This window comes from Orycteropus afer, unplaced genomic scaffold (genome assembly GCF_000298275.1).
Source record: "Orycteropus afer afer isolate SDZICR_OR568_19922 unplaced genomic scaffold, OryAfe1.0 scaffold00055, whole genome shotgun sequence".
NCBI classification, from domain to species: domain Eukaryota; kingdom Metazoa; phylum Chordata; class Mammalia; order Tubulidentata; family Orycteropodidae; genus Orycteropus; species Orycteropus afer.
In genome coordinates, this window is record NW_006921642.1 from 423,539 (window position 1) to 439,209 (window position 15,671).

The window sequence follows — 15,671 nt, forward strand, 5'->3', positions numbered from 1 at the left end:
TGAGACTCACTTGAGTGTTTAACTCAAACCTGTATTTGTAATTTCTAAAATGTTGATCCACAGACCACTTTCTTGTTACACGTGTACCAATGAAAACAGAAAAAAATCACTGCCACCCCTATAAAAGGAATGGATCCTTTTCTAACGTTCTTTAAAAATATACATTTTGCAATCGTTACACCTCAACAAAGGTGGCAATGTAATAAATACACTGGTTTATTTTGTTTTCCTCACTATTAAATGAATGTCCACAAACTACCTATTATAAGCCCTCTCTTTTTTGGATTTCTCCAGTGCTTTGTCCATTGTCTTCTCATTTTCCCCTCTACATTTGGGACAGTACCACTTGCCCTTTGGTTTATGATTAAGTCCCACACACGAGAAATGAAACCACTCGATGGGGCACTCATCGTTGTCACAACCTATCATTTCTCCATAAGAGACCTGATTGCAGAGACAGTACGTTGGTTCATTTGGGTCGATCGGAAGGTCTGCAGGTGATGCTTCCCTCTCCGCTTTGGCCTTAGAGCGTTTCTTTTTCTTTGACGTTTTTGCTTTCTTTTCCTTCGGTGTTCCCGAGGTGATGTCATCGTGATCATGATTATTAGATGCATTCTCTCGATTCTCATTGTTTCGTTGTCGTCGGGATCTCTTATTATTGGGCTTTTCTGCTTGAGAGATTGTCTCATTCTTTGATTTATCTTGGTTGGTTTTTCCACTGTTCCCAGTGCTGTCATTGATCTCTTGATGTGCCTCAAATAGTTCCACATGACTGTCCACTTGTCTTGTCCGGTTCTCAACTAGCTCTACCATTTGACTCACAATCTGAATCTTTTCATCGCCCAGTTCCTGACTCTGAATCAGGGCTCTTTGAATGCAATGTAAAACTCTCCTCTTCTGTGTACCATCAGTCTCGTGCTTAAATCTCTCATAATATTCATCCAATTCCTTTAGGATTTCTGCAAAAGAAAAAAATGTTAAGTATTATACCCATACTACAGATACTGAGAAAATCCATAATGATGAAATAAGCCTTTTATTTCTCTATTCTATAAAAAAAGTAATTGCAAGAGACAGAAACAATCAATACAAGGTTTTCCAGTATAAATATCCTACAACCTGTAAATCTTCTTAGCACTTATTTTTTTCCTGTCGAAAAAAAATCTCTGGAATGAAATACAGATGCCAATATAGTTCCAATTTAGCAAAGTGCCCCAAGATACTCTGTATAGTTCAGAAACATGGGTGACAAACACTTCTGTGGCAAATAAAGAAAATTTGAAATTCTGTAAAATGCTTAGGACCAAACTTTTTTTTAAAAATTAGATCAATAACTGTGTATATTCCCATCATTTTCAAACACCTTCTAGTAATTTTAACCTTAACCAAAACTAAAAACCAAGCTCACTGCCATTGAGTCAACTGCGACTCATAGCAACCCGCTCCTTGGGTTTCTGAGGCAGTATCATTACGGAAGTAGATTGCCCAACCTTCCTTCTGAGGAGTGGCTGGTGGATTTGAACCTCCAGCCTTCTGGTAAACAGTCAAATGCCTTAGGCACTACGCCACCAGAGCTCCCATTTTATGGCTTAGTAGAGAATTTATATTAATTTACATATGGCTCTATGTGGTTTAAAGATGTGGTTAGCAGCCTAGGGTCTAGATTACTACTGACAGCAGTGCTCAGTTTTACCAATAACTTAGATTACACTCTTATGCACTTCTCCTCTTCGTTCTGTTGTTGGCTCTCTGAGAACTTTATAGACATAAACTACTCTCAAAGAAAATCTGCACTACCATGTCATATACAACTGAGAGGAAAAAACCAAGCTGATGAGGATATGACTGAATAATTTTTCCTAAACTCAGCAATTCAAATGGACAATTTGTGGTCCACGACCACCCCCTCCAACCCCAAGCTTTATTTCCTTACAAAAACAAACATTTAAACCTAGAACAGGTTAGAAAATAGCTTATGTGATATTAAAACGTCATTAGGCACTCTCTCAAAATATAAATATTGTTAAATGATCTAGTAGAAATGAGGAAAATACCACAATCAAAAGTCAAAAGTCACACAAACTTTCTTGAGTTATTTTTTCCAAATAGTAATCATTAAACTAAATACTATCATATTTTTCTCTAGAAACACTTTTGCAATCTCTTCAAATAAGGCAACCATACTCTCCAATAAGGAAGGTATGTGGCTGCAGGAGTGTGTGTGTGTGTGTGTGTGGGGGGTATGTAATAAAATGTAACCATCACCCTTTCTAAATCTTATTTCCAAGTAGCTATAAGTATAAACAAGTAAAGATATACAACATTCATATTTAGTTAAATAGCAAACACTATTTCCCAGGCTATGTTCCTATATTCTCAAGCTGAAGATAGTTCTGAAGATACTTCTTATAGGAGCAAAGTAGGCTTCCAGACACCAGAAATGAAAAATGCCACAGCGTCTTACAGTAATTAATTCTCCAAATAAATATCTGTGCTCAAATATCGTAGGTCTATTTCACAGATGTTAAGAGTTTATACTATTTTTAAATGAATTACATGTTACAGATGGTATAGTTTAGTTTCATTAGCAATCAAAATTTTAAATGTTAGTATTTCTTACAGAAAGAGACTGATTTTATCACATTGATAATTTAAATTTTAATATATAGCTTCTTTACATCACAAGTACACTTAAATGCATGTGAAGCCTTACTTTTGGGGAAGAAACAAACATCTCCTCACAAAATTACCCCCCAAAAAGTAGTTCTGTACGTATATAATGGCATATATTTCAGATGCTCCAAGCAAATCAACAAAACCACCAAAATACAGACATCTATAAACAGAAACAATAATATCAGTGTTAAACAGGAAAGGTATCTCTGAGTGCATCCTGCTAGTGACACTCTGCTTCTTCAGCGCCATCAATCAGCTCAACTTCAGACAAACTGCTGGTGAGCCTTTTCTACAGATGATTCATACCAACATTACCTAAGAATGCAATGGTATCACAGAATTATCCTAAGGATTAAATGTGACTGCAGCAAAATATAATTTAATCTATCCAATTATTATAAATGTATTGCAATTTTACATAGGATGGCACTGAATTCTTTATGAAAGCAGTATTTCCTGTGGGGAGAGAGCAGCTATTTTCATTCTAATACTTGAAAAATAATGCAAGCAACTTCAATCACAATTTACAACTGACCAACAAATTACAATTCATTCTTAACGGTTTAATTGCCAAGTGATAAACACTAAGTAAGGAATCCAAGTGGTACAATGGTTAAGAGGTCTGCTGCTAACTAAAAGGTGGGTGGTTCCAACTCAGCCAACAGTTTCATGGACCAGTAGAGACTATAGCCTACAAAACTCTATAGGAGCAGTTGTACACTGTCACATGGGGTCACAATGTGTCAGAATCGACTTGAGAGCACATAACATGTCTACGCAAATGACTAACCCAGTTTGACTAGCAACACAGTTCTTTAAAAATAAAAAATTTCCCAGGGCATCCTGAACATTTACAGTCACAACCAAATGAATTATATTTTCTCGAGGAACACCTTATCTATGCTCTCTGGATATGTTTAAGCTTTAAAGTTTACTCTCAATTGCACTGCCTTAAGTATATATACCAGAGTACAGGATGGTGAGGGAATTGGGATTTTCTCTACCCAAGCCTTTTAAATACATCAGCATACTAACTTAACAGAAGAAAATTTTGGTTCTGAGGTAGCAAGATACAATTCGTCATAATAGTGAAAAGAATAATAAAGTGCTTTCATAGTGTATACTGACGTGAATGTTAGGGAAAAAAAAAGTTTTTGTCATTTTGAATATTTCCTGCAACAACTTATAAATAGTGTCAGGAAAAGACTAATTCCATAAATACGTGCATAAAGACTATAAAAAACTAAATTGTAAAACTATTAGAATCTTCCCTGATCCTCAAAAACCAAACCCAACGCCGGCGAGTCGACTGCGACTCATGGCAACCATATGCCACTCCTTTTTAATTAATGAGTTCTACAAAACTCGTGTTAGGGGCTCTGAGACTCAGATCAATCTCAGATGATACTAGTCCCTGGTTTCTCTCATTTCAAGGTGGCAGCAGGTAGGATACACTAGAAAATATTCGAAGGCCCTAAGATCAGGGCCTCACAGACTGTTGTCCACACTGCTGCTCTCTGTCTCCCACCCCGAGTCTCCCTTGGGGGGTCACTCACATTTCCCCGAAGCGGAAGACGCCCGAGCCTGACAAAGAGCGCCGCCACCGGGAGGCGTCAGGCTCCACCTGCGCAGCCCAGCTAAGAGGAGCTCTCATCCCCGTGCGGCCGAACCCACTGTCAGAAGATAGGCAGGATGGAACAACTTGCTGGCACATCCCGGTGGGGCACGGAGGCTCGGAAAGCGCCGGCCCCCTCAATCTTAAGCCTCAGCATCAACAATCCCGGGAGCGAACCTCGCTGGTCTCCAGAATGCCAGTCTGGTCAGCCGCATTGTTCCGCGAACGGAAGTGGCCGGGACTCTCCAGCCCTGAGGAAGAACCAAGGCGGAGCCGGGCCTGGCGCCACCCAGCCAATGGGGAGAGAGCCAGGCGGGGCAATGCGCCCCGCCCCGGGAGCTGCTGCCTATGGGAATCGAAAGACGGGAGGGCGGGGGCTTCGGTACCGGCCCTGGTCTGGGCAAGGCTCCAATGACAACCCAGGGCCCGAAAGCACGGCCCTCCCCAAGAGCAGTAAGTGCCAATCCGAGGCTGGAGGCCGGCCGAACAGAACACATTCAAATCAACTCGACCTCCCTTCTCGGCCGCTTCCTCCTGTCCTCTCTCCGCCCCTCTCCCAAAGAGAAAAAGCAGCGGAAACTGAGACCGGTGCTAGTACTGCCCTCGGCTCACCCTCCTAAGGTTTCGAGACCAATCGTTCAGCAGTAAAGTGTAAGGACATTCCATGGGGACCATCAGGACCAATCACAAGGAGGCCGAGGCGGAGACGTTCCGCAATATGCTAATGATTCCCTTATAAAAAACGCTGCGAAACCGCCTCTCCGGCAGAGCGCGCAAGGGCGCCTTCCACGCAAGAGGGATCTCAGTACTTTGGTGCGAGCAATCGGTTTCCACCTCTTCTTCCCCACCTCCGCCCCTCTTTTCCGTTTCCCTGCTGCGCAGCCCTGTAAACATTAGTAAACTCTGAACGATCATCCACGTTCAAAACCCCTTAATGTTTCGGCTGACATCGGAGAAAAGTTTCCCCAAACAGCTCACAATTCCCAGCGGACATTAACCCTCAACCTCATCTTTGACACTCTCTTCGCCGGCAGGTCTGCAGAGAACGACCCACAGGTTCTCTCACCTGCCATATTCCTTCATTCCAACAATCTTTTCCCCGCTTCCCCCAGAGCAAAACACGGATCGGCAATTTCCTCGCCTTCACTGCCCCCCCACCCTTCCCCCAATGCAAACACACTGAATAAAGCCCTCATCCTCAGCAAACTACACCCAGTAGCGTCTCTCCTTTGCACATCGGGCTACTAAGTGTCCAGCAGTAAAGAAGGGCCAGAAGGGAGCTGGGGGGAGAACAGAGACTACATCGAACAGTATAATCCTCTACACTTTATGTAACATTCGGATTTAAAGACCGAGGGTGGGTCAGCGGCTTTAGAGGATGGAGAGGAAGGGACCAGAGAAGAGGCATTTCTCCAGACCGACGTAGTCCGGGTTCAGATGAAACAACCTTGCTAGCTAGCATCCACCTCTCCTCTAACAGCTTCTACTATCAGCCACAGTCTTCGCTGCTCCTACAGCTATAATGAACACTGTACATGCCTCAATGTTGTGCTGTAATCTGTGTCCACCCTGCACTTCCCCCTTTGCCACCCCGTTCTAAAAGACACAGATTAAACCCCCTGCTTTCCCCTCCCCCCCACCCTCTGCAACACACCACCACCTCATCACTTCACTACAAAGAGCTGCTTTTGTAGCACAGCTTTAAATTAAGACCTTTCTTCCCCCCTCCTCCTTTCTTGTCCCATGTTTTACAAAGAAGGACCTTAGTGAATAAAAGAAGCTGAAGACCTTTTGTTCCACCCCATGACAAGAGCTACCGCTGCAGATCCCCCTGTGCTCCTTTCTCCAGTTCAATAACATACTTGCTCCCTCTGCCTTTGCCAGCTCCCAATGAAAATAAAACTACCCTTCCTGACGAGTGAGAGGAGGGTAAGAGAGCAGAAAGGAGACACGAGCTTTACACATTTACACACACACACACATACACCCCACAGATTAGCCAGGAATAAAAGACAGAGGATCTAACCAGCCGCCACATCCATCATCTCGGGCCCTTACCTTGATATTTTGCGTCTATTTCCCTCATCAACGAGACGTTTCTCTGCAGATCGAAAGGCAAAGACTCGATGGAGTCCAAATAATCCTCCACATAGTTCACCAGGTGAATTTGCTCCCCGTTTGCAGGACTCAACATGGTTCACCCGAGAGGTCCCCGGCGACTCTGCACGCTTTCCGCTTCCTCACCCCCCGCCCCCCCTCAAAAAAATAGCACTGCAAAATGCAAAGCTCTTTCTCTCGCACTCCCCAGGTTTCCCCCCTCCCCCCCCACCGGCTCCGGCTCTCAAGCCCCCAAGAAAGCTACATTTGCTGTGACTGCTCTGCTCGCCCCTTCCTTCAGCGAAGCTGAGAACGAAAGAGACACCTCCCCCCGACAGCCTGTTTCGCGGCGGAGATCGCCGGTCGCTCCGGTAACTCGCGCCGAGGGGCTGTACAAACCAGCGGAGAGTCGGCTGGGTAGGAAGAGAAGCCGGGAGGCGGGGAGGAATTAAAACGACCGCACAGGTCCCCCCTCCCAGACAGCGGGAGGGGGGAGGAGGGGAGCGGGGGGAGCAGAGCGTACGAAGCGCGCACACACACCCAGAGGGGAGGAGAAAGAGAGCCCGAGTAGCAGCCGCAGCCGAGTTGCCTTCTTTGGGGCCGTGCGTGTGCCTGCGGCCAGTGCCGGCTCCGGTTCCGAGTCAGTAAAGAGAAAAAGAGGAGAAGGGGCGCGACCTCCCCGCCGTTCTATGCGCGGTACTTATCCAACGTGGAAAACCCAAATACCAGTTTCAAACACTTGGGAAACATTCAGCCCCGCCACGCACTACGCATGCGTCCAGAGCTCCCTTCCCTCCTTCACCCCCTCCCATCTCTGCTCCCCTCCCCTCCCCCTCGCGGGACTCCGGCGGAGACTCCGCCTTCTCCCCTGCATTCACGCCCCTCACCATCCTAAGGGTACGAAAGCGTTGGGGTTGCCGAGGTTGCCTGACCCTAGCCAGCGACCGGGTCAGGAGTTTGATTCTGTCATTTTCGCTGGGTGGGTAAGGGGTCGGAGGGTGGCCAGCACCTAAGACGCCTGGGGCAAGTGGGATAGGGTGGGTAAGGCGCAAACTTTACTAGGAGTTTCACACTTCATGGCGAAGCCTTTTCGACAACGCTGAACACCCTCCCGGAGACATTACAGTGGCTGCTTCTCCCACTCTAAACCCAGATAAAACCGGACGGGTGGCAGAACCCGCCGCCTCTGAGACTATTGGATTCACAAGCCGCTACAACCTACGCGGCCCCCTCATTCTCCCCGTCCCCCGCCCCCGCAATGGTGTATAAGTACAGCAGGGAAACAGAGCTGGCAACCGCAAGAGCCAATCCATTTGCCGGCTTACCTCTGCTGCCCAATCAGAATGAAGAGGAGGCGGGATGAACCGGGATAATTCCTCTCTGGCTCTTACTACTAGAAAACCACGTCCTCCCGAGGGCAGAGGTACGGGGATTGCGAGAGAGCTAGAGAGAGAGAGAGAGAGAGAGAGGGCGGGCGGGTCGAAAGAAGAGCGGAAGTGGTGGTGCATGCGCATTTCTACCTCAAGAATTAAAAGGGGGAGGCCGCTGGCCCGCGCGGGAGTATACCTACCCTTCCATGGCTGGACCACCACTCCCAGCAGCCTTGACAGCTCCTGCGCCTGCGCCGTTAGTCACCGCCCTCCCTTTGTGTCTCTTCCCGGAGTTCAGTTTCGGTTTGGAGACAAAGGGCCCTGAAAGTGAAGCTGTTCCCCGTGCCCAGAGCCTCCGCAGAGAGCGGGCAAGCCTAGGGCGATTCCTTCCCCTATTTCTCCCTGAATTATCCATTTCTTTCCAAGCTGGTCTCCAGACACCTAACATCCTTCCCCTTCTATGCCATGGAATCCGCTTCACCCAGTTCAAAAAAACCACCAAAAACGAGGCGAGCAAACATCCAGTCCATCAGAGTCCTGGGGCCCCTTGGCTTTCCGAGTTCTCGCCTTATCCTCTCCTTGTCTCGCTCCCCTCCCCCCATAGCTTCTCTCCCCACCCTAAACTCCCGGATTTAGGGCTTTCTGAAAAGCTCCAGCGCTTAGCAAACCCGTTGCCTAGACAACAGGGCCAGGAGCGCGCGTCGGGCCCCGCCTTTTCCGGTTGTGCAGGCCCCGCCCATCTCTTGGCGCCCGCCTCTCCCTCTGCAGCCAGGAACTCCTGCCTTTGTTTCTGTTTCTTTCCAACCGCTGCGGTTTGGGTTTGAGTTTGCACTAGTCCCCCAGAGTTGCGATTGCGGAAGGAGGCCCCGTGGGTCTGTACCTTTCCGCACCTCCCGGGTTTCCTCTGCGTCGTCGCTCTGGAGCTGCACTTACTTTTCGTGGCTGTTTCCCGGTTTGATTCTAGTTTAAACTCTCCTCCGTTTTGGTATTTGTATGCTCTTTTATTCATTATAAATGGAATATATATGGAAAGAGATGCCTTGTCAGTTCTTTACCCCTTCTCACCAGATTTTATTTTAAAATTTTAGGAGAGCCCGCCAATGATAAATTCTACATACTGTTTTGTGAGTTCTACCTCTGGTAGAATATCTTGTAATATCTGTGTCAAGTCAATGTCAGGGCGGTAATCCATTTTTCTTACCCTCTTTTTAACTTGGACATTGTCGGTTTCAGCTTGTATCTCTCGCTTTATCTGGTTGCAATACAGGATACACCACTTTAGCCATAACAGAATAATTAAATTCACTTTAAATGGGTATTCATTCTTGTGTTAAGATTTGTAATATTTGACAAAACAACGTTCTGGCATTGAAGACCATTGGGGATTTTTTAAAAGTATTATATGTAATTGAGTAAAATGCTGGACTAATTATAAATTTATAAAATAGATTATTAACCACTGTGCTGTTCATTCCAGTGATCTCTAGGGTATTTTATAATATAGATGTCAGTACAGCAAATAAGACTAAATTAAGCAGTTTTGAATTTTGAAATAAATTGTTCACGTTGGAATGTTGCTACAGTGATAAATTATAAGGATTATTTATACTTTGAAATCCCCACTTAAATAGAAAATTCACTTTGATTGATACTTGGGAAAATGGTTGTTAGTTTCCTTATAGATTTACACTTCTAGTCTTGGCCTATTAAAAGCAAAAGAAGAAATTTCATAAACATTTATTGGCCACTACTCTGCACAAAAGATTATAAAACTATGACATTATGTGGAAACAGAGATAAGAGAGTGCAGAGGGGTTTAAGGGTGAATAAAAAATTATGCCCTTTTCTCAAAAAGCATGCAAGTAATTTAAAAGTACAATGACAAGAGACATTCCTTAATTCTCAGACTCATTGTCTCTAGAATGAGTAGTGTTTTTCTAAACGCAAGAATAAAGGTTAGAATAATTTACTTCTTCAAAAGATAATCAAACTGTACTTTGTCCTAGTTATCTTTTTTAAAATTCATTATACTATCTGAATAATTTAATTCCTCACATGTTCGTGGGCTACGAGAACAAAAAGATAATCAAACTGTACTTTGTCCTAGTTATCTTTTTTAAAAATCATTATACTATCTGAATAATTTAATTCCTCACATGTTCGTGGACTACGAGAACAAATCAAAAGGTATCTTACTCATCTAACAAGGAGCTCTAGTAGCATAGTGCCTATGGCACTTGACTGGTCACCAGAAGACTAGTGGTTCAAACCCACCAGCCACTCCTTGGAAGGAAGGGTGGGCCTCGGAAACCCAAGGAGGGGTCACTATGAGTTAGTCTGATTTGATGGCACATAACAACAACATTCATTCAACAAGAAATATTTTAGTTGAATGCCTACCCTCTACCTACTACTGTTCTACAGACTTGGGATACCAGTGTTGGATAAGGAATTTACATTCAAGAAAACATGTTATCTGCTCCTTGGGCTAAAAAACCAGAACATATTTTATTTTTTGGCTTTACCAAGTTCTTAATAACAAATGTATGTCGATGACTTCACAGTTTTCTAAATAAGTTTGGAAGACCAATAAGTAAAACATGATTAACTATGATCATGCATTTTTAAATATGCCACTTAGGAAAAGTGCTTAATTTTGAAGATACATTACAGAAACTTGGTTGTTTTCCTTTTGCTCTTTGGAATGTTTTGCAAAGCTAAATATCAAAACTTCTAAAATTATATTTCTAGTTTAACTGGAGATGCTTCAAACCTATGGGAATAAAATATAAGAGATGAAACTATAATACAAAAGTACATGCCAACTCATTCACCTCAACTTTAATGCCCTAACAATATATTGCCATACCTACTCTATGTTGGGTTTACAAATTTTTGCTTTGAAAAAAAAAAAGTAACAATGACAACTACATTTTTGTTGTTTAGTTAAAGACTAATACATGGTATTCATGATATTTTGGAATCATTAATTGCTGTACACAGAGTCCTTGGGTGGTGCAAATGGTTAAGTGCTCAACTGCTAACTGAAGGTTGTCAGTTGAAACCCACCCAGAAGCACCTCAGGAGAAGGCCTGGAAATCAGTTTGTGAAAGGTCACAGCCTTGAAAGCCTATGGAACAGTTAGTTCTACTCTGCACACACAGGATTGCCATGAATGGAAAGTGACTGCACAGAAATTTAACAGCAGCATCAAATTTTCATGCACTTCCTTAGTTTATCTTAGATTGGGAAGTGGATTACTTCAAATGAACAAGATTCTCTTTTTTGGTCATATATGCTAATAAATCTTTCCCACCACTTTTACTTTACCACATAAAAAATGAATAATTTCTAACCTTCATTAAATAATGTGTTAAATTTATCATTGTTTTGAATATTATGAAAAGCCCTTAAGGAAGGATAGAATTGCTGCCTGTCAAGTGCTGAACACTGATTACTGAAGACAAAAGATGCCATTGTTAATTTAAAAGTCATGATTTTCTGTGGCCAATTCAAATATGCCAACTATCCAGATTTATGTGCAGGATTTGGTGTTCAGTGTTACTAAATCTGTTTTCAAATTATCTATTCTAGCTCTTTGCTTGCATTCTTCATGTTCTCACAGATTGCAGTCAAGCTTTTGTCCATTTTTTAGTGGCAAATCTAGTATCTGGATGAGAGCTTTCCCTGTCAGATACTGGACTGACCATATTCTCTCCCACCTGTGGAAGAAATGCATTCTATGAGAGATTAATTCAACAACATCTAATAATTCTTTTTCTGATTTTAGTGCTGGGTACAGTGGGGGAATTCAAAATAAGAATTCCTAATCTAAAATATTCTATCAGGGAGAAAAACATGCACATTGTACTAAAAGCAAGAGAAAATTATAAAATAACAATTAGTACTGCTCAGGCAGTGCAGAAATGATGACATGGGAATAGAATTCAGAATAGTCAGGGAACGCTGGTAGTCAGCATTAATGTAGGGGTCTTTAAATTCTGAAAAACAAATTTTCTAGCACCTAGCATTTAACAGTAGACTACAGTTTACATTAGAATATAATTTGAAACAATTCCAAAGTTGGGCTCTAGGGATCTTGAAAATAATTTTTTTGGGGGAGGGGTAAGTACTAAAGGAGCCCTGGTGGCAGAGTGGTTTAAGCATTCAGCTGCTAATCCAACGGTTGGCAGTTTGAACCCACCAGCCACTCCACAGGACAAAGATGCAGTCGGCTTCTCTAAAGATTTCAGCCTTGGAAACCCTAAGGGACAGTTCTACTCTGTCCTAGGGAGCTATAAGTCAGAAAGCAACTGGACAGCAATGGGTTTGGGTTTGAATTCTGTTCTGGTTACCCAGTGCCGCTCTGACAAGAATATACCACAAATAAGGGATGGCCTTAAAAAACAGGAATTTATTCTTACAATTTGGAGGCTTTAAGTCCAAGTTCAAAGTGCCAGGCTCTAGGGACTGGGTGAAAGCTTCTCAACCTTGGGGTCCAGCTCTGCCTCCTGCTCCCGGCCCACTGGAGCTAGAGGCGTTTCTTCACTCAGACAGCTGCTGGCTCCTGAGGCTGAGAAGCTCCAAGGTTGACAAGTAAAAAAGGACAATCCAGATGTTACCAAACCACACGGCAGGCATTAACTTAAGTCCGTTGTAAGTTCCAAATTCGACAGAGCAAAGCAGACTGCTGAGCAATGACAAGGCTACATGCAGGGGCCAAGTGTGCCATAGACTAGAGACCATTCCCAAGGCTTCTCCTTATATACAGGAAGCAGACCACATACCAAAGGCAGCTACTCGGCAGCTTATAGTAGATCCCACCATGGAGCTCGTTGCCATTCTCATCATGGGGAATAACTACAACCAGATGCCCAGCCACTCAACAAGGCCCAGCCAAGTAGACACACAAAAGTAACCATCACAGACTCTTAAGTATATACTTGTCTTTACTTTAGCATTTGTCTTTAAGTTGTTGTTAGGTACCATCAAGTCAACCCTATCTATGTACAAGAGAACGAAACACTGCCTGCTTCTGCACCATTCCCCATGCTTGGTTGCTATGCTTAAGCTCATTGTTCTAGTCACTGTCTCAACCTGTCTTATTGAGTCTTCCTCTTTTTTGCTGACTCTACATTACTAAGCATGATATCCTTCTCCAGGGACTGGTCTTTCCTGATGACATGAACAAAGTATGAGAGAGTAAGTCTGGCCATTCTCACTTCTCAGGAGCATTCTGGCTGTATTTCTTCCAAGACAGATTTGTTTTGTTCTGGCCGACCTTGCGTGGTATATTCAACATTCTTCGCCAACACCGTAATTCTAATGCACTAATTCTTCTGTGGTCTTCACTCATTGTCCAGCTTTCACATGCATATGAGGCAATTGAAATACCATGTCTTGGGGGAGGTGCATCTTGGTCTTCAAAGTGACACCTTTGGTCTCTAACACTTTAAAGAGGTGCTTTTCAGTAGAACTCTTAAACTAAAAAAACAGGATTCTCTGTTTTGTTCTGAAGACTGCAAAAGCAAGGAGGATTTTTAAATTTTTGTTTTAACACACTTTAGCAAGACACCAATGGAGAGAGGGAGAAGAACGTAGGGGCATGCTTGTCGAGATAATTTCCAAGTATCTACAAGTGAAACCGCCTATTCTAAAGGCCCATTTAAACCGCAATTTAGAATTTTGTTATTTTCAAGAGATAGAATGGTAAGACTTTTAACCTGAAAAAGTGTCAATTTCCCACTATACGTAAATGATGAATAGGTAGTTTCATTAACTTGGGTCTTTCATTCAGAGACCACCTGACAAGTGTGTGTGTGTGTGTGTGTGTGTGTGTGTGTGTGTTAGGCGTAAACATGCTTCACGAGAAGGTTGTACAGGCTGGCACAGAGAGGCGGCTGGTGCTCAGCACTGTAAAATCTCCCACAGTTTGGGACAACACGAGGAATGCCAACCTTGCAAGAGCCGCTCGGCTCCCCCTCCAAACAGAGAGGGGAACTGGATTCCAGAGTCCAACAGACGCCCAGCAACGACTTGCGCTTATTAGGAGAAAGTCCTTCCTATGGAGAGGGAAGCGCGGCTCCTGCCGCGAATCCCGCCTCTTCCTGTAGTCTCTGGATACCGGGAAGCCGTGGCGCCAGTGCCACCGTTCCTCCCGCGGTTTTCTGCCTCCCGCGCCGCCTACTGCCTCTGCCAGCCCTTTATTTCCCCCGCCGGCCTGTGCCCGCCCTCCTAGGCGTGGGGAAAGCTAGCCCAGACCTGAGGGAGGTTCAAAAACATTCAGACTCAGAACTTCGCTTCCTGTTGTCTCTTCCGGGAGTGGGCGGGAGCGGGGCGTAACCTCTAGGGGGTGTGGTCTCTGGGGCGGGTTCTTTGCTAGGCGAAGAGGGGTGTCTGTGCTTCGGGGCGGTGCTTATGGCCCTGATGGCATGTCATTCTGGCTGTCTCGTCGCTGGGGGAAAATGCTGTGGACGCGGGCCGCCCGCCTGCCGCCCACCAATTTCTGGCTGCCGCTCAGCTGCCTCTGCCCTCGGCTCTTCCCGGCTGCGCTTGGCTTCGGGCCGGAAGAGCAGGGGCGGCCCTTGGGCCGACCTATGTCGGCGGGACGCGAAGGAGGTTGGCTGCAACCTACGGGCCATGACACGGGCGTCAAGGTCTACAATAGTCTCACCAGAAGGAAAGACCCTTTAATCTTGGCCAACGCGGAAGCTGCATCCTGGTAGCGTTTTGACACCCTCGGGGGGTTTGGGACAGCTCTTGGGTGGACGCGTTGGTGTGATGAGGAAACCGGAGTGAGGAAAGACCTGTGAATTGAACATTTTCGGGTGGCTTAGACTTTCAGCTGTTGAAAACGGGGTTGAGTTCTTAGATTCATTTATAAAATACACTGGCGGACTCCATTAAAGGCATTAGAATATGCTCACTGTGAATTTATAGGTTTGGTTACGAATTTGGAGATTCGTGAAAGCAGTAGAGCCCTGGCCCACATTCCCCAAAAGTGATCCCCTTAAAAGAAAAAGGGAAAAGAAAGAAAAAGGGAGATTATATGATAATAAAAAATGGGAATGTAGTGTTCTTTCTTTTTCACATGATGGATTTTAACTTTGTTCCCAGGTATAGCTGTGGACCTACTGTATATGACCATGCACACCTTGGCCATGCTTGGTGAGTTTCCTGGATTTGAATTTTCACACTTCAGGGGATCATTTGTTTTTGAAAGTATTGGCCTTTTGCAGGTTTCTTCCTTTAAGTGGCAGTTTAAAAGTTTTGAATGATTGCTGTGTTCCAGGCATTGTGGGAAGCACTTATGATGATCTCTTTTGGTTCTTGTACCAGTTCTAAGAATTAATGCACCTTTCATAGGTGAGGAAATTCAGGGAGGCAGTGCTGAGCAGTAACAAATAAACTTTTGGAATTAGATTTTTCTTGGTTGATTTAGTGAGATGTGGAGGCTTGTTGGAGCTCTGGAGTCTTATCTGGTCAGCAGTTATTTCTGGCTCCACCATTTATTAGCTTCCTAACCTTGGACAAGCATTTTATTGCTTATTTTTGGGGAGCAGGGATGATTGTATTAAAAGTATATGACAAAACACTTCCCATTTCAACCATTTTTGTGTATACAATTCAGTGACATTAGGTATGTTCACCATATTGTGGACCCATCCCCCCATCGATTTTCAGATATTTTCTCACCTGTAACAGAAACTCAGTGCCCCTTAAGCCATAACTTTACCTTCCTCCCACACCTGTCCGTGGTAACCACTAATAAACTTTAGTCTCCATGCATTTGTGTATTCTAGATATTTCATGTAAGTGGGAATGATCCGTTGATGTTAAATAGGTACTTTTTGCTTCGAGATCTTCTTTATTTAGCTTTGAAATATAAATTATAGTAGTATCCATCTTTGTGA

At 44.1% G+C, this 15,671-nt stretch overlaps 2 protein-coding genes across 2 annotated transcripts in view; one reads left to right on the plus strand and one right to left on the minus strand.

The window, feature by feature from the left end:
- Window positions 1-255: 255 nt before the first annotated feature.
- Window positions 256-6,485, minus strand: ING1 (inhibitor of growth family member 1). Its single transcript, XM_007938910.1, has 2 exons — window positions 6,350-6,485; window positions 256-959 (listed from the first exon to the last, which is right to left on the minus strand). The coding sequence occupies exons 1-2, from the start codon at window positions 6,483-6,485 to the stop codon at window positions 256-258; spliced, it is 840 nt and encodes a 279-aa protein (XP_007937101.1).
- A 7,737-nt stretch (window positions 6,486-14,222) lies between these two features.
- CARS2 (cysteinyl-tRNA synthetase 2, mitochondrial) overlaps window positions 14,223-15,671 on the plus strand; it is a 150,684-nt gene continuing 149,235 nt past the window's right edge. The window contains exons 1-2 of the mRNA XM_007938922.1: window positions 14,223-14,479; window positions 14,875-14,925. Of these exons, the coding sequence (XP_007937113.1) occupies window positions 14,223-14,479; window positions 14,875-14,925 (308 nt within the window). The remainder of the gene's footprint in view (window positions 14,480-14,874; window positions 14,926-15,671) is intronic.